This window comes from Leopardus geoffroyi, chromosome B2 (assembly GCF_018350155.1).
Source record: "Leopardus geoffroyi isolate Oge1 chromosome B2, O.geoffroyi_Oge1_pat1.0, whole genome shotgun sequence".
NCBI classification, from domain to species: domain Eukaryota; kingdom Metazoa; phylum Chordata; class Mammalia; order Carnivora; family Felidae; genus Leopardus; species Leopardus geoffroyi.
The window spans coordinates 149,905,240-149,928,602 of record NC_059332.1 but is presented as its reverse complement, the minus strand read 5'-3'; the positions used below and the strand labels follow the sequence as shown (position 1 = coordinate 149,928,602).

At 50.0% G+C, this 23,363-nt stretch overlaps 1 protein-coding gene and 2 long non-coding RNA genes across 7 annotated transcripts in view; 2 read left to right on the top strand and 1 right to left on the bottom strand.

Moving 5' to 3' along the window:
* The window catches only part of CEP43 (centrosomal protein 43), a 31,404-nt gene extending 26,805 nt beyond the window's left edge, over positions 1-4,599 (bottom strand). Inside the window, exons 1-3 of one of the 4 annotated variants that reach the window (XM_045500267.1) lie at positions 4,373-4,599; positions 3,733-3,786; positions 18-72 (exon numbers count right to left, since the gene is read on the bottom strand). In XM_045500267.1, coding sequence (XP_045356223.1) covers positions 18-72; positions 3,733-3,786; positions 4,373-4,474 — 211 coding nt within the window. In that variant the 5' untranslated portion in view covers positions 4,475-4,599. The remainder of the gene's footprint in view (positions 1-17; positions 73-3,732; positions 3,787-4,372) is intronic. The other 3 variants (XM_045500270.1, XM_045500265.1, XM_045500269.1) reach the window with 3 other exon arrangements.
* LOC123609294 lies at positions 3,788-5,688 on the top strand. The gene is made up of 2 exons (XR_006717726.1): positions 3,788-4,420; positions 5,375-5,688. It is a non-coding gene; the product is annotated as an uncharacterized LOC123609294 (long non-coding RNA).
* Positions 5,689-10,628: 4,940 nt separating this feature from the next.
* On the top strand, positions 10,629-18,837 carry LOC123609292. Of its 2 annotated transcripts, none has more exons than XR_006717724.1 (2): positions 10,629-11,147; positions 18,499-18,837. It is a non-coding gene; the product is annotated as an uncharacterized LOC123609292 (long non-coding RNA). The 2 variants fall into 2 exon arrangements; XR_006717725.1 differs by lacking the exon at positions 18,499-18,837 and adding an exon at positions 15,147-15,745.
* Positions 18,838-23,363: the final 4,526 nt, after the last annotated feature.

The window sequence follows — 23,363 nt, the reverse complement described above, 5'->3', positions numbered from 1 at the left end:
CCAGCTGAACATCTTACCATCTCTCGTGTTCAAGAACTTTCTCAGGCTCTCATTGACTAGAGGAGTTTTGTTCTGTTAAAAAACGAAATACTGTGTCATGTGTTTATCCTAAAAACAACTACGACATGTGGTTTAACATTTAATGTTTTGGCAAAGATATAAATGAGATACGGTCACTCGCAAAATTATGGTCAAGCCCATTCCAAAACTCTTAACTACTATAAAAACTCTTCCGTACTACTTAATGTTTCAAACTTAATGAAACTAGACGTGAAACGTGTATTTATTTATAGTTGGTGGGGTGCCTGGGTGGCTCAGTGGGTTGAGCATCTGACTTCAGCTCAGGTCATGATCTCGTGGTCTGTGAGTTCAAGCCCCACGTCGGGCTCTGTGCTGAGAGCTCGGAGCCTGGAGTTTGCTTCCGATTCTGTGTCTCCCTCTCTCTCTGCCCCTCCCCCACTCATGCTTTGTCTCTCTCTGTCAAAAATAAGTAAACATTAAAAAAAATTTATTTACAATTGGTAAACATTTCATAAACTGCTTATTAAACTACTTTAGAGGCTAGATCTTCAAGGACTCCTGCAAAATGACATTACATTTACGTACAAAAACAACTGTTTATTATTCCAAACACGTGAAGCTGACATTTTGTCGCCGGGCACATCTACCATTTATAGCACGCTTACAGTGAGCGGGACTCAAATTACACACACACTTGCTACTCCCGCTCGTCAGCAGTATGTGAGATGATTTTCTGCAGCGCACGGGCCGGCTTATTTCTGTCATTAGACGTTTATTCGGATACAGGAAAAATACCTGTGGGTCACCCCAGCTTCCTTAAGCAGACTGAACTACAGGTATAACGGGGGCCTCACGCTCCACCAACGGGACTGTAAATGGTGCAATCACTTGGGAAAGTAATCTGGCAATGTTTTCAAAGCTGAAACTACCCCTCCCCTATGACCCATCTGTAGGTATCTTCTCGAAGAAAAGCACGGATCCAAGCAAAGATGTGCACGTGAACGTTCACAGAAGCCCCGTTTGTAAGAAACCTGGCAACAAGTCAAAAGTTCATCCCCAGGTGAGTAAACAGCCACGTGACCACACAGCGGGCACTACGCGGGAGGGGGATGGGACCAGCCAGCAACACAAAGGACATGAAGAATCTCGAAGCATCACGCGGAATGAATGCAGCCAGGTCGAGGAAGAAAGGAGCCTATGCTGCAGGATTCCACTTGAATGGCACTTACAGGCATGGATGCCCAGGGCCGGGAAGGGTGTTACAAAGAGGTCTGAGGAAGCTTTCGAGGGTCAGGACACCGCCACTATCCTGCCTGCCTCGTGGTTGCATAAATTTGTTAAAACGTAACATGTTGTACATTTAAGTATGTTGAATTTACTGTGGGTCAATTCTATCTGAATAAAGTTGTTTTTAAAAAACCAAAAACATAAGGAAGGGAAAGAAGACAAAGGTCCTTGGGGCACCTGGGAGGGCTCAGTCGGTTGAGCGTCCGACTTCGGCTCAGGTCATGATCTCACAGTTCGTGGGTTCAAGCCCCGCGTCGGGCTCTGTGCTGACGGCTCAGAGCCTGGAGCCTGCTTCGGATTCCGTGTCTCTGGCTCTCTCTGCCCCTCCCCCACTCACACTCTGTCTCTGTCTCTCTTCTCTCAAAAATAAACATAAAAAAAAAAAAAAAAAAGAACACAGAGGTCCTTAATAGGTTGGTCTAGGGAATTTTAAGACAGTGAGTCGACTGAAATATTTAAAGAAAGTGGAGGGACAAGATCAGATGTGGATAAACACAGCCAATCGAGGAGCACTGTGGAGAAGGACTTCAGGAAGACAGCGAGGGACACAAGCAAAGGGGAGACTAGAGGGAAGGAATGGGCAAGGTGGAAAAGAAGTAGCTAAACACAGGCTAGGAGGGCAGCAGAGAACCTCAGACATCTCAGGTACAGTATGACACAGCCAGGCAACTCCCTGGACACCCAGAAAGAGCAGGGTCCAGGCACCTCCCTGATGTCCCGCTTGGATACAGAGCCGTCCCCGTGAGCCCAATCGGTCTGGCAGGCACTGTGACAGGTCTGAGGCTCACGCTATGGATCAAAGCTGCAGGGCCAAAGTCACTGCTGTGGCCAAGGTCATCGGGGAGAGAACACAGAACGAGAACCACCAGATAACGCGCCAGAGATTTAAGCGAGGTGCACAGGACAAAGATCCCGCTAAAGGAACCAAGGAGGGGTCAAAAGGAAAAAAAGAAGAAAACAGAAAAAAGTCCCAAAACTCCAGGGAGATTTTCAGGGAGAGAAGGATTAAGAATGCCAAATGCTGCAAAGAACTAAGATAGGTAAGAACGAAAATACAGTCAATAGGGAGATTCTTCTTGACCTCAGCAAAAGGAGTTACTTACATGTAGCAGATTTAAAACCAATTTAAATGGACTGAAAATGTTAATGGATTAAAGGATGCCTAGAACTTAAGAGATGAGACCTACACGCTCTTCCCAAACTTGGCTGTGAGGGGAAGAGCCAGCGGGGTATTAAAAGCGGAACATGAGTCAAGGAAACAGTTAAGGGAGAGATCAAAGACACGGCAAACAGCTAAGGAGCTGAGAGTACCTAGAAGGCAAAACGCAGACAAACTGACCACTGATGGACGAGACAGAGCCTCCTCCGCCAAAGCAGGAAGGAAAGAGGCACAGATAAATACAGATGTGGGCAAGCTTTTCCTGGGCTGAGCGACAGATGGGGGCGGGGCACACACCAATCGTCAGGACTGGATGCTTCTATTTCCCTGTGAAGCAAGAAACGAGAGTGGCCGTTGAGAGTGGGGGGAACGGGAGGTGGAAGTCCGCGTGGGCCGAGCGGGAGGTGCTGAGTGAGGCGCAGGGCCTGCTCGGACCCGGCCGAGGCCGGCACCCAGCAGCCAGTCACAGCAGCAGGCCACGCTGGGTGACCGCTCTAGCACACACGTGCACGAGCAGGGAGGGGAGCAGTCTGCTGAATTGAAGGGCCTTCGCGGCTTTTCCCAGCGCAAGTATGGCTGGAAGGCGAGGCAGCTGCAGTTTCTGAGACACGGGCCACGGGGTCCAGACAAGTCAAGAACAGAGGCCAGCCGAGAGAAGACGGACACCTGGACAAACACAGAAGAGCCAAGAATCGAAGCGCTTCAGGAAGTCTGGGGGGGGGGGGGGCCCACAGGCACCTAAGTCTAAAGAGGTAAGGAGATTGGACGGATTTGCCACAGAGGACGGTGAAGACCCTGATCGTGGAGCGACTGTCGCCGACCAGTTCCCGAATACTTATTCAGAGTGGTGGTGAGACTGTGTGCCCCCACCGGGCGGGTGTTCACAATGCACACTGACACAGTAAAGGTCCTGAAGGATCCTGCCGGGAACTCGCAGACCTCGGAACCATTTCTTCAAGCAGCTCCTATGACCTTGTTCTCCAGACTTCCCCTACGGGAAGGGATCTACACCACCTGAGATTTACCACCAGCCTCAGACTTACCGTGAGACCTTAACTTTCTTTGTATTACTCCAAACGATCTAAAATACAGGCAACAAGAGAGTCATTTTGCCTCCCTTCCAATAGCAAAGAAACGTAATCCTTAATAACTCAAACTCCTCGCCAGCTACACGCTACTGTAAGCAGCATTTTAGAATGATCTCTAAGTAATTAAAACTCAAACATCAACGAACAGGGTAATATTGAAATTTGTAGATTTCATACCTCTACTTTTTCTTGCTCTTCTAGGGCTAAAAACACAGCTGCTCGGAGTTCAGCCTTTTTTTAAAGGGGGTAAAGGAACACAAATGGGTTTCAAGGCAATTTTCATGGCAAGAAGCGCATACATACGGCGTACGTTCCACGGGCGCCATCCCCACCGTCTAAAGGCCAAACAACGAAAACCAACGGCGGGCAGGTACCGGCGGGGAGGTCAGGAGGCGCCCCGCGAGCTCTCTCCGCCGCCCCCCGCCTTCCCCCGGGGTCCACCCACCCCCCCCCCCCGGGCCTGGCCCCGCTTTCGCGTCCGCGACCACGCCAACTAGTTCTGGCGCCGCCCGAGGAGAAAGAAGTCCTCCCGGGGTGACACGCCGCAGCTGGGACCGCGACCACCCGCACCGGGGGCAGGGGGAGGGACCGCCTCGCCCGCGCGCCGCGCGCCACCCGGGGGCTCCCCGCGCGGACGGCCTCGAGCTCGCCCGCCCCGCCCCGCAGGGCCCCGCCCCCCACCCCGCGGCCCAGACGCGGCCCGGGCGGCCGGTCCCACGCGCCCCGCGACCCTTTGTGACGCCCGCGGCCCGCACAGGCCCTGCGGCCCGCGGGCGGCCGGCATCCCCGCGTCCAGGCGCGGCCCGGCCCGGCCCACCTTGATGCGGTTCAGGACCCCGCTGTTCTCCAGCGTCTGCACCAGCAGGTCTCGCAGCTCCGTGTCCTCCTCCGGCACCACCGCGGCCGCCGTCGCCGCCATGCTGCTTCTCCAAGACAACCGCCCAAGCCGCGCCAACGGCCAACGGCCGCCGCCGAATCCGCTCGGCGCGCGGCGACGCGGCCGAGACCACGCCCCCGGCGCCGGCGCGAGCCCGCCCCCACGTCGGGGGCGGGACCAGGGGCGTTGGTGGGCGGGGCCTGCGGGAGGGGTGGGGCGGGGCCCCGGCTGTCCGCGGGCCGCTGGCAGAGGCGGGGGCTTTGAGGGAGGCGGTGCGGGTGGGGACTCAGCGCTGCGGTGCGTCGTCATTGAAATTGTACTACATCGCAGGCATGAATAAATCGTGTGCTTTGAAGGTTGGATGCGTTCCCACCGACCAAAGGGACGCCCAGTCCTGCTCAGCCCCGGGCGCAGCGGGGCGGGTGGAGGGTCGGTGTCCGAGACGCTTGAGAAGGTCCCGGTGTCGCGTGCAGGCTGCCCCTGCAGACACACTGCAGCTGGGAAAGTCCTGATGTCTGCCTCGCTTCCGTGGTGGAGCCGAACTGTGTGCACACATGCGTCTGGGTGTGTGTGCACGCGCGCACCGCGATAGAGCCTGCACGCACATGCATGCATGCCTGTATGTAAATGTGCTCTTCAAGAGGAGCTTGTGAAAACATGCGTGTGTGTGCACGCCCTCACCGAGAGATAGCGTGCACAGACACGTACACACGTATATACATTCACTTCCCGACAGCCTCTACTTCCATGCATGTATGTGCGTGCACACGCTCACGGATAGAGCCAGTGCATACATCCCTGTGTGTGTGTGTGTGTGTGTGTGCGCGCGTGTGCGCACATGTCACAGGGAGAGAGCCCGGGAGCATGTACCGGATATACTGAAAGGAGGTACTGGGAGACTTACTATTCAGTGTCAATTATAGGAAGAATTGTCAGTTGCAGGTCTCAAGAGAAACGTGGTCAACAGGAAAGAACCATCAATCATAGGCCCCAACAAGGAAAACTGCACTGCATCGTCTAGAAAAAATCAGCCTCTGCTGTAGTTCAGCCAGTGAGAAATCATCACCACCCTGAACTCCTGCTTTTCTCCAGAGGACTTTGGTTCAAAACACCCCCTCCCAATCCCCCCACTTCTCCACAAAATAACGTTCCGTCCTTTGTTTGGAGGACTTACTATGCTTTTGCCGAGGTTTGCGTGTCCTAAATTGCAATTCTCTGTTATTCCCAAAGAAACCCGTTTTTGCTGGTGAAAATAACTGCCTTCTACTTTGTATGGGGTTTTTTTTTTTTTTTTTTTTGCTTCTAGTTTTTTTAATGTTGTATCTATTTATCGAGAGAGTGAGCACCAGCAGAGGAGGGGCAGAGAGAGAAGGGGACAGAGGATCGGAAGCAGCTTCGACCTAACAGGCTGACAGCAAGAAGCCCAATGCGGGAGCCAGGAGACCTTGACCTGAGCCAAAGTCGGACACTTAAACCGACTGAGCCACCTGGGCGCCCCTGTGACTTCTGTTTTTGAGGTTAACAATACATGTGTGTACGTGTGAATATGCGTGTGTGCACAGTGAGAAAGTGCATATTTACACTGGGGTACAATGCAGTTTACGAGAACGTTCAACGTGCTGCTGTGCCGTTCCTCACACTCTGCATGTTTCCATAGTTTTGCAATAACGTGTTGGGAAGGTGAGGAAATCCAGAACTATGAGGAAACTGGTAAGAAAAGGTGCGGATTCTAGAACCCCACCCTGGGACCCTCACTGGGTCTCACTGGGTCGCCTCTTCTCCCCACCAGTAGCGTCTTTTAAAATTGTATATAGAGGGGCGCCTGGGTGGCTCACTCGGCTGAGCGTCCGACTTCGGCTCAGGTCACGATCTCGCGGTCCGTGAGTTCAAGCCCCACGTCGTCGGGCTCTAGGCTGATGGCTCAGAGCCTGGAGCCTGCTTCAGATTCTGTGTCTCCCTCTCTCTCTGCCCCTCCCCCGTTCATGCTCTGTCTCTCTCTGTCTCAAAAATAAATGAACATTAAAAAAAATAAAATAAAATTGTATATAGAAATGTTACATACACACATACTTCTCCCCTTCCATAATTTTCAACCTACGCTTACTTTTCAATTTACTAGTTTCACTTAATAAGTCCTGACCATCTCTAGATTTTGTACACATAGGTTCTACCTCATTCTTTAATTCCCACATAGTATTCGGTGTAAGGGTGCTCCAAATACTAGTTTTTGTAATTACGCTAGGATGTGTTTGAATTTGTTCTGGTTACCGTGGAAGTAATGCGTACTGATGATTACAAATCCGAACAAAATACACTTGTCAGGAGCACAAGGTGAGGAAGGGAAGGACTGAATCACTATATCGAACACCTGAAACTAATACCACACTGTACGTTAACCAACTGGAACTGAAAAAGAAAATCTTTTCTAGCAGAATACAATTGTCCTAACGCTCAGGTTATTCATCATTAAGTATTTATAAAACATTTGTTGAGGAATCTACCCAAAAAATCCAAACAAAATGGGAAAATATTAAAAGTAAAAGTGTGCACATCTTTCCTGCTCACCTACCCACCACCCAGGACCACACTCTAGACCCAACCACCGTAAAGTCTGCTTTTAGTTCCCCTGGTTCTTTTCCTATCAGTCTAAACACTATACACTTACATCTTGACCCAACCAGGAATGGTGTCTTCCAAAGAATAAAAATTTATCTTCCAACTCCTAATTCTTAAAATTGTGTTACTTTTCATTTCACTGGTGGGGATTGTGTGACTTTGAACTGTCTACCTAAATCATCATTTGTCCATTTCACACATGACCTGCTGCCTCCCCGCCCTGGGAGATGTGAAAATTAGCATATCTGCACTCTCTCGGCTCCCTGCCCCCTCCCTCCCCCACATCACCGGTCCTAATGCTGTCAGTTTGATTCTTGTTTTTTTTTTTGTTTTTTTTTTTAATTTTTTTTTCAACGTTTATTTTTGGGACAGAGAGAGACAGAGCATGAACAGGGGAGGGGCAAAGAGAGAGGGAGACACAGAATCGGAAACAGGCTCCAGGCTCTGAGCCATCAGCCCAGAGCCTGATGCGGGGCTCGAACTCACAGACAGCAAGATCGTGACCTGGCTGAAGTCGGACGCTTAACCGACTGCGCCACCCAGGCGCCCCTGATTCTTGTTTTTATACTGTCAAGAATTTACATTCTTTCCCTAATTACATCTTTCAAACCTTGTAGGTTGACCGGAAAACCATCCACAGCATTCACAATATTAGGGGTGTAACAGGTCTGTTAGGCAAAGCCCACAAGCCTTTGAAATGAATCTTTTCCTGCTCCCTGGACCATCCTCCAACTGCCGGCCCCCAGGTGATCTGCCTGCGGGCTTTTCTGGCCACCAGAGCTTGCCCTGCCCGTGTTTGGGGAAGCCCTGCAGTGCCAGGGAAACACCCCCTCCTGAGAGCACCTCAACCCCTGGTGTAAGTGAATGAGGCCCCCCCGACTTGCTCCCCAGTGGGGGAAGGGAGGGCACTTTAACACTAACCTCCATGGTCCCTACCTGAGCGCCAGTTAACTAGAAATCTGCCTGATAGCACAGCCTCTGCGGGATCCCAACCTGCCTTGTCCCATTGCCCCTACCCCCCTGTGTCGTTTGCTGGGGTCCCCTCTCAAATTTATGTCTTAGGGTCTGCTTCCAGGGCACTGGAACCAAGACAGTTACCCCAGGCTCGGTCATGTAAAGCAGGTCCTAGGGATGGGGCCCCGGAATTGGATGGCTCACCAGCCAAATGGCAGGGAGGAGCCGTTGCTGATGGGAGTGGGGTGGTCTCAATGCTGGCGGGGGCAGCGGCAGGTGGATAGGACAAAGTGGGAGAGGACACGTGGAGGGAGGGGGGCCCGGCTTGGGCCACCTCTCTAGCATTGGAGATGGGGAAAATGCTACTTTTAAAGATTCTGGAGTCAGATTTTTTTTTTTTTTTTTTTTAATGGTATCAAAGAGCTGAGGGAAGAGGATGACAGGTTCAAGTCAACCAACTGTCACCCCAGGGCCTGGTGTAAAAAACAGCCCTCGTATGGGGCGCCTGGGTGGCTCAGTTGGTTAAGCATCCGACTTCGGCTCAGGTCACGATCTCACTGTCCATGAGTTCGAGCCCCGCGTCGGGCTCTGTGCTGACTGCTCGGAGCCCGGAGCCTGTTTCAGATTCTGTGTCTCGCTCTCTCTCTGACCCTCCCCCATTCATGCTCTGTCTCTCTCTAGCTTAAAAATAAATAAACGTTAAAAAAAAAAATTAAAAAAAAAAAAAAACAGCCCTCGTGAACCAGAAACTCCCATGACATCCCATCCGCAGCTTGAAATCCACTGCAGTAGGAAGCTCTATGGACATCCGCAACTGCTATAAAGTAGGGCTTCATATTTAAAGGGAGAGTCAGTTGTTAAGCATCTACTAGCACATCTTGGCATTCACTGTGCTTCTGGACCTGAGGGTTTATACTGTCTGTTCATTCTCAAAGCCTCTAGTCCTAAGCTGTGAAGTGCCCCTCAGCTGTGAAGTGCCAACCTGTCCCGCAGAGTTTGGCCGCGTAACATAAGACCGCTTGTTGGAAGTCACATCTATTTCCTGATATCAAGAAAGGATCTATTGAGAAGTTGGTTTCTGAGATTGGCCCTAAGGAGAACAATTCCATCAGAAATAAAGGTCATTCCGAACGTAAAGGTTAACACGAGTAAGAGAGAGGGCTGGGGAGTGTGGCCCGTGTTGGCGAACGTGGGATCAGGACACGTGCGAGAAAAGGGGAGGAAATTCCTACCTGTAGACTTCAGGCAGGGGAGAGCCAAGAGCTGTGCGTGGGGAGGAAAGTGGGGCACACAGGCAAAGTTCGTATCGGTGACAGAAGTAAATGGGGGCAGTTCCAGCAGGTAATGGCGTGTCATTGGGGGAAGGAACCAATGATCGACACCTAGGGTTGGCTCTCCAGGAGGCAGCCGGACACCCATTTGTCAGCACTGGAAGCGGAACCCTGGCTGTGGAAGCCACCGGGTCACCAGGGCTTTGTCCACCACAACATGGGTTCGACTTTTTTTTTTTTTATGTTTATTTATTTTTGAGAGAGAACATGTGGGAGTGGGCGAAGGGCAGAGAGAGAGGGAGACACAGAATCCGAAGCGGGCTCCAGGCGCTGAGCTGTCAGCACAGAGCCCGACGTGGGGCCCGAACTCGCGAACCGAACCGCGAGATCGTGACCTGAGCCGAAGTCGGACACTCAGCCGACTGAGACACCCAGGCGCCCCAAAAGCTCACTAATTTCTTACGGGATAGCTCAAACTTCCTTAAACATGTTGCCACATGCCGTGTGATAAAAGAACTAATAAAATTAAATTATTGTAATTTTAAAAAGAATATAAGTTTCTAAAAGTCAGCCAGAGATTACGAGAGATTTCATTCAATACAGTAGAAGGAGGTTTGTTCAAAAACACTTCTTTCTTTTGTGAAAATTGTTACCCGGTATAGTAGTATGTATACGGAGGGACTTCAATAAAAACTTGTCATTTACTGTCTACAATGAGCCATCATTAAGCTCTGTAATTAAATCAGTAAACTCTGCACAGTAACCACGCATGTCGTCTCTTATCTTTATTATCATTGTTACCATTCCTCTGGCCACCCAGCTGGGACTCAGAATGCGCATCTGAGATCAAATCCACTCAAAGCCAAGGAATGAAACGGTGTGGCCCATTTCCTGCAACAAGTTGGCCGGCTGAAATGAGGGAGAGAGGGAGGGGCTTTGCCTAATACCCCCAGGGCCGGCCGGTCAGTAGCTGACGTCACAGGAGCTCTGGGAACATGCTAAGTAAGAAGGGAGCAGGGAAAGCAGCCCAGCCAGAGGACCATATCCTCAGCATGTGGCCGGGGCTCAATGAGCCCTTCCTGAGGAGACAGCAATAAATGAGGGAGGGAGGGAGGGAGGGAGGGAGGGATGGGGAAGGGGAGGCACAGAGAGGAAGTTGGGGGGGGGGAGAGGGAAGGGTGGGAGGAGGGAAGAGAGGGGAGGGAGGAGTGGAAGAGGGGGGGAGGGGAGGAAGGGGTGGGGGAGAGGGAAGTAAGGGGTGAAGGAAGAGAGGGGAGGGAGGGGAGAAGAGAAAGGGGTGGGGGAGGGGAGGGAGGGGAAGAGAGAAAGGGGTGGGGGAGGGGAGGGAGGAAGTGGAGACCAGAAGCCATGGGGAGGGGGAGGGGAACAGCTCTGACCAGCCCAGTGGACCAGGAGAAGCCAGCTTTTATGTGGGCTTTTCTGGGTCAGCAGCTAGAGTTCCTCTTTCGGCTAAACCACAGTTCTCCATTTTGTTTCTTTTAGCAGCTTTAGAAGAAAACTTTCTAAGTCACCAGGGCATCATTTCAATGGCTTCTTTATCAAAAGAGTAAAGGGACCTCCTCCTCTACTCCCAGAGAGCAGTTGACAAGGAGGGAATTTCCCCTCCAATGGGTGTGATTTTCCTATGGCAAAGACAATCTGCTAGGAGCTCTGTGCAAAGACACTAATGTCCTTGAGCAACTTGAGGCTGAAGACACCACTATCTGTGCATTCGTCAACGGTTTTTCAATACTGTTGCTTAAAATTTATTTAGTAATTGAAGGGAAACATACCACTGAAGTCAAAGGATGTCCCCAAAAAGCCTCGAGTTGAGGAGGAAGAAATGGAAAATGATTCACTGGTTGTCTTCAGAGGTAAGAGAGCTAATAATTTATTAATTTTCATATCTCACCAAAGCAGATGGATTAAAGGTTAAAAACATTTATTAATTTTTATTTTTTTAACGTTTCCTTATTTTTGAGACAGAGAGAGACAGAGCATGAACGGGGGAGGGTCAGAGAGAGAGGGAGACACAGAATCAGAAGCAGGCTCCAGGCTCCGAGCTGTCAGCCCAGAGCCCGACACGGGGCTCGAACTCACGGACCGTGAGATTATGACCTGAGCTGAAGTCCGACACTTAACCAACTGAGCCACCCAGGTGCCCCTGGGTTAAAAAACATTTAAAAGGAAACAATGGAAAAGATGCCCTTGAATGTGTTACTGATTATGTGCTTCCCACCTGGCTTCTTGTCCTCTCGAATTTCGTCTCCGTGTTTTGTCGGAGAACATTGCAAATGCACAGCTTGTCGTTTTGTTTTATCCAAGCTGTTCAACAAATCACTCTTTTTTCACAGCTTTATCGAGGGGTAATTCACATTTCATGCATTCATTCATTTAAAGCGTACAATTCAATGATTTTAGCATATTTACAAAAGTGGGCAACATCACCCTATTCTACTTTTCGAATTTTTCTGTCCTCCCCACTAGAATTCCCCCACCCGCTAGCAGTCACGGAAGCCCGAGGCAGCCACCGATGGGCTTTAGGTCTCTGTGATTTTGCCTATTCTGATCTATGTCTATAAATGAAATCATAGAACATGTGAGTTCCTGTTTCTGCTAAGTTTCACTTAGCATAATGTTTTCAAGGATCATCAATGTTGTAGTAGGTGTCTGACTTCGTTTCTTAGCAGCGATGAATGAATTACTGTTACTACTGAGTAATACTCCATTGTATGGATACATTTATTTATGTATCTGTTCATAGACTGATGGACACACAGGCTATTCTCCAGTTTGGGTTTTCATGTATAAGGCTGCTTCAACACACAAGTCGAGTTTTTGTGCGAATATATATTTACTCGATGTAGCTCTGATTGACCCCTAAAAATAAAGACAACTTGCTTTAAAAGAAAAGAAGGGTCTGTACTCGGGCTGCAGAAATGAACGGGCACAGAAGATGGTTTGAAAGACAGGAATGAGCCACAAAAGCAAACTCTCTACCTAGATTCTGAGAATGAATTCTGGAGGCTACCGTAGGGAAATTCCTTCAGACACCCCACCTGCATGCTCTTGGCATAGAAAGTTCCTGATTCTTTAGCATTACAAAATTCATATGACGTAACTTAATTAGCTAAAATAGAACAGAAAAATTGAATGAAGGCGGTAGGAACGCAAGAACTAGGAAAGTTGCTTCCACCCTCCCAAAGACACAGTCGATGCCACCAGAGGGCAGTGTGGACCAGGACAAACGGCAGCGGTCCCCTTTCTCAGCCTGTTTCGCTAGCTGCTCAAAGGCGGGACCTGGAGGCTGATGGCCACTGGTATCAGTTAATGGACCCTCCCTTTAACCGGTGCCTGTAAACTAGGTATTCTTCAATACCGAGAACAACGCGAAAGTGTTTTTCTTCTTTCCACTACTTCTGAGTATTTATTTAGCATAGCCCTCTTTTTGAGTTTATTTTATTTTTAGATGAAAAAAAAATTTTTTTTAAGTGATCTCCACACCCAGCGTGGGGCTCAAACTCACAACCCCGAGATCAAGAGTCACACGCTCCACCGACCGAGCCAGCCGGGTGCCTCTCCTCTTTACAAATTTACTCATTTTTGTTGCCAAGTGCATATCTCCCCATGGTTGATTGGTCCAGAAGCCAGAGCTTTGGTACCGCATCAGTGTGTGGTGCATTCACACCTTGGAAATACACATTCTCTGGGCTTCAGGAGCCGTGTGCGACTCAGACTTGAAGAATCGGGATTTTTAAAAATTACTTTGAATTGCTACTGCTTTTGATTCACTGTTTTCAGCCATTGGTTAAATAGCTTTGACCCTGAAGCTCGGCATTTGAGCAATGTGTTAGGACTAAAACAGATGGATTAAAACCATGAGATGCCAGTACTATTTTAATTCCAAAATGGATGTGCGTTGATTTTCTTTAACGTGAGTGAAATCGAAAAGTGGGCTCATTCAGTTGGCGACTCTACAAAATACTCCAGAACGTTAAAATACACACAACACACAAAGATCGGGATATATCCGTTGAAAGAACCCTCTAGCCTCTTAAAATGTCTTTCGCATGTATTTGTATATGCACATATATGATGGCGAAAGATAGGGTAAAATAGGCAGAGGGGGAAAGGTTGGGACCTGAGGTCCCTGGGTGGAGAAAAACACATTTTGGAACAATGCTGGGAGGGTCTGACCACTGCAGACCCCCTCAAGGGTAAGGTTCCTCTCCAGCATGAAACAGACCCCACCTACTCCCCCTCAGGTTCCCCTCAGGAATTTGACAAAAGATCTAACTAAAAATAAGAAATAGACCATGAAACATATGACCCACAAGGAATGATATGGCCATAGACCAGCCTTCATACAACCGAGACGAGCCAATCAGGAACGGACCTCCCAGCGCCCAGAGCTATCAAGCCAATAAGGGTGGGACCTGGGAGAGAACACGAGGGAAGGGAGGGGGGGAGGGCTGACCAGAATCTTCTAAAACAAGGACCCTTGCCTACAGTGCGAGGGCATTCAATGCCCCGTCTCTGTAGCGAGAGCTTTCCTAATAGTCTCCCTTTCTTTTTTTTTTTTTTTTTTTAACATTTATTTATTTTTGAGACAGAGAGAGACACAGCATGAACGGGGGAGGGGCAGAGAGAGAGGGAGACACAGAATCGGAAGCAGGCTCCAGGCTCTGAGCCATCAGCCCAGAGCCCGACGCGGGGCTCGAACTCACGGACCGCGAGATCGTGACCTGAGCTGAAGTCGGACGCTTAACTGACTGAGCCACCCAGGCGCCCCAATATTCTCCCTTTCTAATAAACCTATGCCTGCTGCTTGTTCTGTGTCCACCTGTTCATTCTTCGAAGCAGCGAGGACGAATCTGGGTGTTGAGGTAAAAAAAAAAAAAAATCCTGCAACACATATGACAAACTCCTGTTTGCTTTTGGCCTGTGTTTAAAAATCCTTTTAATGTTTTTCTATTTATTTTTGAGACAGAGAGAGACAGAGCATGAGCAGGGAAGGAGCAGAGAGAGAAGGAGACACAGAATCTGATGCAGGCTCCAGGCTCCGAGCTGTCGGCACAGAGCCCCACGCGGGGCTCGAACCCATGAACTGGGAGATCATGACCCCAGCCGAAGTCGGACGCTCAGCCGACTGAGCCACCCAGGCGCCCCCTGCTTTTGGCCTGTGTTTTAAATTTGCACTTCCCCAGTGACTATTGAGGTTTCGTGTCTTCTCACCTGCTTGAGCTACACGCAGCCACTCTTCTGAGATTCTTGTTGCCCCATTTTCACATAGCTGGTGTTTTGCTGACCGATTTCCAGAAGTTCTTTGTATGTTACGGACACCAACCCTTTGCTGGTTGTGTGCGTGGCAGATGGTGGCTTACCTCTTCAGTTTCTTTGCGTTTGCAGAAAATTTACATGTGAATGTCGTTCTGTTTACCATCGTTTAATGGTTCCTACTTTTGGGGCTTTGTTTTTCAAACATCCTAATGTAACCCAAGATTAGAAACTTATTATTCAATGTGTTCTTCCAAAAGTTTTAAGGTTTTGCATTTCATATTTAAATCCTTAACCAATCTGAAATTGATTTTTGTGGACGGAGTGCGGGAGGGATCAAATTTCACTTTTCCACATACATAAACAATTATCGCGCTGTTATTTATGTTGAAGATGCCCGTCTTTACCCGCTTACCGGCAACGCGGTCTCCAACATAAATCACCGTTCCATACATGAGTTCTCCCCGGAAGTCTCTATTCTGTCCCATTTGCATGTCGGCCTGTAACTACCCCGGTAACACAGGTAAGTCACTATAACTGTATAATAGGGCTTGGTGTGTGACAGGGCGATCTTCCACTTTATTTTTCTTTTTCAGGAATGCTGTGGCTCTTCTTGGCTGGGCCCTTACTCATCCAGGTAAGATGGTAAATTAGCTTATCAAGTTCCTCGAAAACACTTACTGGAATTTGCCTGGGCCTAAGTGTGAACCTTAAAAAAATAAAACTGTCATTTTACTAGCAAAAAACAAGTGCATTCAGGAAAATAGCAGAGAACCGCAATCCAGGCCAAGCAAGCTACGGCAAAACCACACGCAGGTCCACAGAAAGAAAGAGTCGCACGTTTCAGGGACCAAAGGCGAGGAGGAGGGGCTGTTGTAAACCAAAAGCGGATTGGAGTACACTGGGATTTCAAAGGCTTCTCATTGGCTGAACGACGACTGCCTCTCATTGGCTGGACAGTTGCTAGGGGGAGGGGGAAGATTTTCTTCCTCTGCAGGGGCGCTAAATTAGTAGCGAAGGGGGTATGAACTCGCCAGGGGCTCTCTTCCTATTGGGTCTGCAAATGATGCCAAGTGGTAGGGGCTGAGAGCTCCCCCTACTGGCCTAAGCGAAGTTTCCTTTTACTAATTTTCACTGATGGTGAAGTCAACAGCAGAGGAGAGAGAAAACGATAAAATGAGAAAAACCACCCTAAGTAAGTCTTCCCTTCCACGTGTTCAGGAAAACTAGTGTTGCACAAAGACGCCTAACAGAAAAGGATGAAGGTGAAACCCCATGCAGAGTCGTTACAAGAAAAAAAAAGAGGATAAAAAATAATCCTGTAAGTAGTACATCATGCCAGAAAGTCATGCTTCCAAACAGAGGAACGCTGTAATATTTTAAAATAACTTTTACTCCGGGGGCACCTGGGTGGCTCAGGTCATGATCTCGCGGTCGGTGAGTTCAAGTCCCGCGTCGGGCTCTGTGCTGACGGCTGGAGCCTGGAGCCTGCTTGGGATTCTGTGTCTTCCTCTCTCTCTGCCCCTCCCCTGCTCACGCTGTCTCTCTCTGTCTCTCAAAAATAAATAAATGTAGGGGCGCCTGGGGGGCTCAGTCGGTTGAGCGTCCGACTTCGGCTCAGGTCATGATCTCACGGTCTGTGGGTTTGAACCCTGAGTGGGGCTCTGTGCTGACAGCTCGAGCCTAGAGCCTGCTTGGGAATCTGTGTCTCCCTCTCTCTCTGCCCCTCCCCCCACCTCAAAAATAAACATTAAAAATTTTTTAAATAATGTTAAAGGATAGAAAAGAAATTAATATTTTAAATATTAGACACAAAGTATGCCCCACTTTTATCTCTATATAAATTTTTTTGTCTTTCTTTAAAAATATTTCTTCATTAGGTGAAAACATTGTAACAAGTGCTGTTTCAAGTGTTGTTAGTGTCATAGTTAACATTCACTTCTTGTGTTTACCGTATATTGTAATTTTCATGTGGCAAAGCCCCTGGCTCCCAAATGTCATGACACAGAGACTACCAGTACAGTTAATTAACGTATTATTCTGATAGACAATCAGCCATTTCATGCAGCTTGAAAGATTTTAACTTGGGGGTTGGTAACTTTCTCATCTTTAAAATTTAGGGTGTGAGCCAGTATATACTGAATCAAGCTCATATATTCAACATTTGTTGTGTGGAGTAATAAGTTACATAATAGCTAAATGGTCAAGAGCCCTACAAATGGTAATTGACCACCTTTTGAATATAAATGGAGGGAAGGAAGACAACCTTTCCCTTAGAATGTTCTCCCATACTGACTGATGAGTAAGGACAATCTTGCCTTGGGATATTTTAATCTTAAACGGTGAAATTAACTAGAGAGGTCAATCACTAGGTAGAACATATCCTCCTGTGTTTGTATCACATTCTTTTTTGTTAAGTTTCAAGAAAGCATCTAATTCAGCTTGGAAGCCATGTCGGTCTTGAGGAGAGATGTGCACACACACGCCCATGCACAATTACATGTCATGACAGCATCCGCATTTCGGTCCATATCTGCTCCTAAAGAAGTCTCTCACTTTGAAGGAGCAGCCTTCCCTAAGCTTCGATGCCTCATTATATTGTTGAATTACCTGAGTAACATCGAATGGATAATAATAATAATAATCGCAGAGAGCTCGGGGCTCCAGCCCTGTTTGTCGGTCAAGGTGATATCCTAGAGCTGCTCACATGTCTAAGCAAACCAAAACAGGAACAGAAAGGAAGGTGGTCAACACGACAGAGGAAAACCACAGTGAGATGCCACCTCGCACCTGTCAAAAGGGCTGTTACCCAAAGGACCCGAAAGGAGTGTGAGTGTGACGAGTGCCAGTGCGTGGAGAGGAAGCCCTCTGCACTGTGGGTGGGAATGCAAATTGGTCCGGCCACCAGGGAGAACAGTACAGAGACTCCTGGAACCCCTGCCACGCTGGGAGGAGCCGACTGGGCCGAGAGGCCACGGGGAAGCCACGGGGAGGGGCTCTGGTGACAGTGCCGGCTGGGCCTTCCCTCCTCCCAGGGGCGGGAGGGGGGTGGGGGGCAGGTGGAAAGTGCGTCCTCCAGTTCCGGCCGCCTCAGGGCCCAGTCATGGGAACAGACCGAAAGCGGCTTGAGCCTTCCCGCCCGAGGCCTCAGGTACCAACGGAGCCTCAAACGCCACTCGGGACAGCCGTCCAAATGGGCCTTTCCACCCAGCCCGTGGGCATGATAGAATCGTTGGTCCACGCTGCAGAACGTGGGTGGTTGCCCACCCAGCAAAGTAGCAAACACTCAGACCTGGTCCTGAGCCTGGAGGGAAAACAACCGAGGGGGCGTGGCTGGCACAGAACGGGCCCTGTGGATGTCAAGGCTGGGCGCGGGTGGTGGTGAGGGGTTAGGCCGGTCGGCAGACTTTGGCCTAGGGAAACGGTGCCTGTTTCTGAGACCACCCTTTTCTTCTCACTTGCATTTACCCAGTCCTTGCCCACGCGTGACTTCCATGTACTCATAGCCACAGATCGGCGAGCCCCACAGGGCAGGCTGCAAGCCGGGGGCCGCGCCCCTGGACTTAGGAGGGCCCGAGAGCCCAAGGCCAGCACACGGCGACACTGGGTGCCGAACTTTGACCTCTTCCTCCATCCCACCACGCTCCTCCCTCCCGCGTTTGCAACGATCCTGCAACACACACAGATCTGTATTTAATAGCAGTGAATAATCGCGCACGGTTTCCATGTATGGGTCCCTCCAGCCGGAGGAGCATGAGCCGGTGCTCAGGGTAGCTCTGATTTCTGCACGTTCCTCACCCCCACCCCCAGAGGCAGCTGCCCGTCCTCCTGCGGGACTCCTTGAGTACAAACACCCAGCTTCCCTCTGCTGCGAGATGCAGATCAGCCTCAGTGTCGAGAGCCACATTCCGTGTCCTTCTTAACGAGCTGCCTCTCGGTTTTTCTCAGGGGTCAGCCTCCAGCAAATGCCATCTCTGAAAAGATAGGAAGCAATCAGTGGTCTTCGGTCCCAAAGCACGCGTCTCCTCACACACGCTTCTCACTTCCTGGGTTAATGTCACCTGCTCTCCGTTATCCGTACTTCAAAGGACTGGGTCACTGCTGCTGGTGCCGGGAACTTGCGTGAAACTCGGCCCAGGCAGCACAACCATTAGAGTGACCGTGGCTTCCTTCGTGACTGCGGACGGAGGCCACTCACAGCCACCCTGCCACCGTGCTAACTCTGAGCCCTCGTGTTCTACCAGACGCCTCTTAATAAAATTAATAAATGACTTAATGCATAAATAATAAAATTTAATAAAATAATGTTAGGGGCGTCTGGGTGGCTCAGACGGTTGAGCATCCGACTCTTGATCTCGGCTCGGATCACAATCCCGGGGTCCTGGGATCGAGCCCTGTCGTTGGGCTCCATGCTGAGCATAGAGCCTGCTTGAGGTTCTCTCTTCCCCTCTGCCCCCCTCCACTGCTCACACCCTCTCCCCCCACCCATATATAACAGACCAAAAAAAACACAAAACAGAATGTTGTCAAGGGCATTCCCCAGGAACCCTCAGTCTATGAAGCAAAGCCTCTGGGCCAGCAGGTCACAGAAAGGATGCTCGAACCCTGGGGGATGCGGGCACACCTTGTAGGGGGTGGCTGAGATTTAAGACCGATTTCCGTGTGCCCGCCTTCCAAGGATTATTCTTCCTAATACTGAGCCTCCCGAAAAGGAGTCTTGAGAATAGGAAGCCTTCTCCTGCTCTGGATAACAAAGATGTCCCCTCTCTGTGGGGCGCCGTCTTGGGGTGTCAAACCCTGTAGGGCCACAGAGTGGACAGCCCCTCACCACACCGGGCAGTGTTTCGCTGTCCCCCCGCAAAGCACACGGGGGCTGAGCTGCCGGCTGAAATGCATTTTTATTTGAAAGAACAACTTGACAGATAAGACACTGACTCAGACTTCAGTATTTAGAAGCCAGTTTCCCCCCCGAAACGAATGGCGTTCAGGCGGTCACTTCAAGCAAAACGACACTCGTTGTCAACGGTGACCGTGGAGGTTTCAAATGAAACTTTTGGAAAGCTGGCATCTGCCGTGGACACCGAAAGCTCCCTAGCGTTTAAAGAGCCCTCTGAGGGGCGCCTGGGTGATGCAGTCGGTTAAGCGTCCGACTTCAGCCAGGTCACGATCTCGCGGTCCGGGAGTTCAAGCCCCGCGTCGGGCTCTGGGCTGAGGGCTCAGAGCCTGGAGCCTGTTTCCGATTCTGTGTCTCCCTCTCTCTCTGCCCCTCCCCCGTTCATGCTCTGTCTCTCTCTGTCCCAAAAATAAACATTGAAAAAAAAATTAAAAAAAAAATTAGATAAAAAATAAAGAGCCGTCTGAGGAGGTCAGTGTGATATTCAGGAAGGTGACTCTCGGATGCCGGACAACGAACACGTCCCCATCTCTTGTACGGGGAAACCTGCCCATATTCCGGTGCACCATCGTGGTCCAAACCTCCGGTGCGTGACGTTCCAAATCCACGCGTGCCGTACGAACCTCCCATCGCTGCCGTGACAAAGTACCGCAAACCGGGGGCCGACGCCACGAATGCAGCCTGACGGCGTCCCCCTGGCTGGGACCAAGGTACCGCACCGGACGGAGGTCCTCTCTGGAGGCGCCAGGGGAGAACCTGTTGCCTGGACTTTCCGCGTTCCTTGGCTCAGAAGTCCCCTTCCGTCCGCAAAGCTAGCAGCACCGGGGTCAGTCCTTTCCATGCCGTGTCCCCCTGACTCTCTTCCGCCGCGGTATCTCCCCTCAGCGTCCCCAACAAGCACATCAGCAAACGTCCCTTTTGCAAAGTCAGGCAACGTATTTCCAGGTTGGGGGAACGGGAGGTGGAGGCCTTCCAGGGCCGTTATTCCGCCTGCCGCACGTTGACAAGCGATGTGTTCAGAATTCCAGACAGAGCGACGTCTTCCAAGGGGACGGAGCACAAGCAATTCAGAGTCCACACCGCAGCTAATCGTTTCTCAGTTTTATCATTTTTCAATTTTTCAATGTTTATTTCTTTTTTGAGAGAGAAAGACACAGAGAGAGCATGAGCAGGGGAGGGGCAGAGAGAGAAAGAGAGACACAGAATCGAAAGCAGGCTCCAGGCCCCGAGCTGTCAGCACAGAGCCCGACGCGGGGCTCGAACTCACAGACCGCGGGATCATGACCTGAGCCGCTGTTGGATGCTCAACCAACTGAGCCACCCAGGCGCCCCAGTAACATTTCTGAAGTATTTTCCAGAACTTCTGTGGTGCAGGAGAGAAAAGTCTCTGAGGACTCAGGACACCGGGCTCGCCCAGCAGGGACCTCTCTCCTACACCTGCCCAGCTTCTCATGGCCCAGGTTCCTCCTCTGAGACGTGGACGCAAGCACCCCCTGGGCCTGCCTGTTGGCGTGTGGGAAGACTGAAGAAGATAATTGTAGCAAAACGCTCTCTAATCCGGAAATGGCTGTGTAAATGTAAGTTTTTTTGTTTTGTCCGTCAGCCTCTAGAGGGGCCATCTGTGAACAGGAGGCTTTTGGCTGAATGGATGAAGCAGGGCTGCATTTATCCCTTAGCAAGTGCGTGTTAATTGTCTGCCTCAGGGTTACACATTTCTTTTCCTTGGGATGAGAACTTTTAAGATCTACTCTGTCAGCCGCTTTCAAATGTGACATAGCGCATTATTAACTGTGGTCGTCATGCCTCATGTTTTGAACGGATAGGATTGGACGCGGAGGGCCTCCGGCAGACAGGCCAAGAACGATGGGGAAAGAGCATGGCTTTGGTTTCAGAGCCCACACACCGGGTGGCCCTTCGAGGCCCCAGACCTGCCGCTGGCCTGGCAGGAGGCAGCCTCCGCGGGTCCCCGGCACCCCGAACTCTTGGCTTCCCCTGCTGCGTTCGATGCTGTATTAACGCAGGTAAGGGGATTAATTAATGACGAGCGAAATGACTCCCCCGTGACATAGACCTTTTAAGACAATGATGAAAGCCGAATTATGATGAACCCCTGTTTACTTTAAGCCAGTTAAGACAAACTGTGAGTCACCATCTTGGTCTGGTCCACGTAAACTATTTTGTGGTTGGGCCGGCTTTGCAGATCGAAATCAGCCCCGCGGCAAAGGGTAGATTGCTTTAATGACGAGCTGTATTCCGAAGGACTTAGACTAGAGTCCCCTTTTTAATCTGTGGCCAAATACATACTTGAAAGGGACGAAAGGGAAACACAAAGATATACCAAAAGAAGAAAACAGAGTAACAACATGAGCCCGTCCGTCCTAAATTTGACTCGGAAGTGAACCCATGATGCATTTTCTTTAAAGCTGAAACCAAACAAACGGACAGACGTAAACGTATGTCCTGGATTTGGGCCTCCGCAAGGCCTGGGGACAGGGCAAAAAGTTCCAGGACTAAGATCTCTGAGTACAGATCTCTGCCCGAGGGCTCGGGAGGCCTTTCAACAAAGAGCAGTAGCAGAAGCAGGGTGCACATTAACGGATGTGGAATCCACGGCAAAGAGCAACGGGGAGACGTTTTTTCATGATACAGGGGAATTTTACAAAGAAAAAGCCATTAACACCAAATGACTCGAAAGCAAGATACACAGAAGTGCAAGACTGGGGCCAGGCTGTTACCCAGATGGCACGGCGGGTGTCCTGCCGTGTGGAATCCAGAGGACGTCACATCCCCTTGTCTGTCTCTTCTGATGTTGACATTGAGCATGGCTGCAGGGGTCTGCATACCCATCCGACCCCTGTAAATGCCCCTCTGCTTCTCCTCTACTGGTTGAGCCTCTGCTGACGCTCAATGCCAGGTGTGTTATTTTATTTTGGGTTCAAAATGGCAATATCGTAGTATTATTATTCCTTCTTCATTTTTTTTAGCCGCAACTCTATAAAGAACTTTCCTGATCAATTATTTGATGAATCAGATGTGTGCTTCATCGAGGAAGAGTGAACGAGTGACTTTCACTCGTTCATCACAGGTGTTTGGGATACTGGACTGGTTTCATCGCGGTCCCCGAAGGACTGAAGCATTCACGGGTTTTAACGTATTTAATGCGTATTAACGCACTGCCACTCTGATTTTTTTGATGCTCGGAGAAGTATGATTCTGCCAAGGGGAGCCCTCAGGTACGCTCCTGAGCTGGGCGGTATTCGACAGCGTCCCCTCTCTCTCCAGTGTCACCGTGCTCCGGGCTTTCGGTGACCAGTCTTCTCTCCCGGCCTGGAAGCTGGGGTTCTCCAGTCGTGGCGCGGGTTGGTCCCAGCTGGTCACCACCACCGGGACGGTTCAGTGGAAAGGTAACAAGGTTTTTGTTTGGTTGGCTTTGTGTTCTCTTTTTACAGAAAATATACTTGAGGGGCGCCTGGGGGGCTCAGTGGGTTAGGTGTCTGACTCTTGATTTTGGCCCAGGTCATGATCTCACGGTTCATGAAATCGAGCCCCGTGTTGGGCTCTGTGCCGTCAGCTTGGGATTCTCTCTCTCTCCCTTCCTCTCTGTCTGCCCCTCCCCCGCTTGGGCACTCAAGCACAATCTGTCTCTCTCAAAATAAGTAGATAAACTAAAACAAACAAACAAAAACAGAAAAGAAAAGAAAATATACGTTGAGTTGGTAATAAGATTCACAATTTGGATCTAGAATGCCAGAACTTCTGCTTAACTTTGAGCACATTTCTTAATCTCTGTAAGTCTTACTTTCTCCGTCTTTCTCTTGTTCTTAAAACATCCCCAGTGCCGTTCATATCCTTCTCGACTTGTTTTGTGTATCTGTTTTCTTAGTTTCTCAGCAACAGCGCCGTGCACTTACTACCAAAA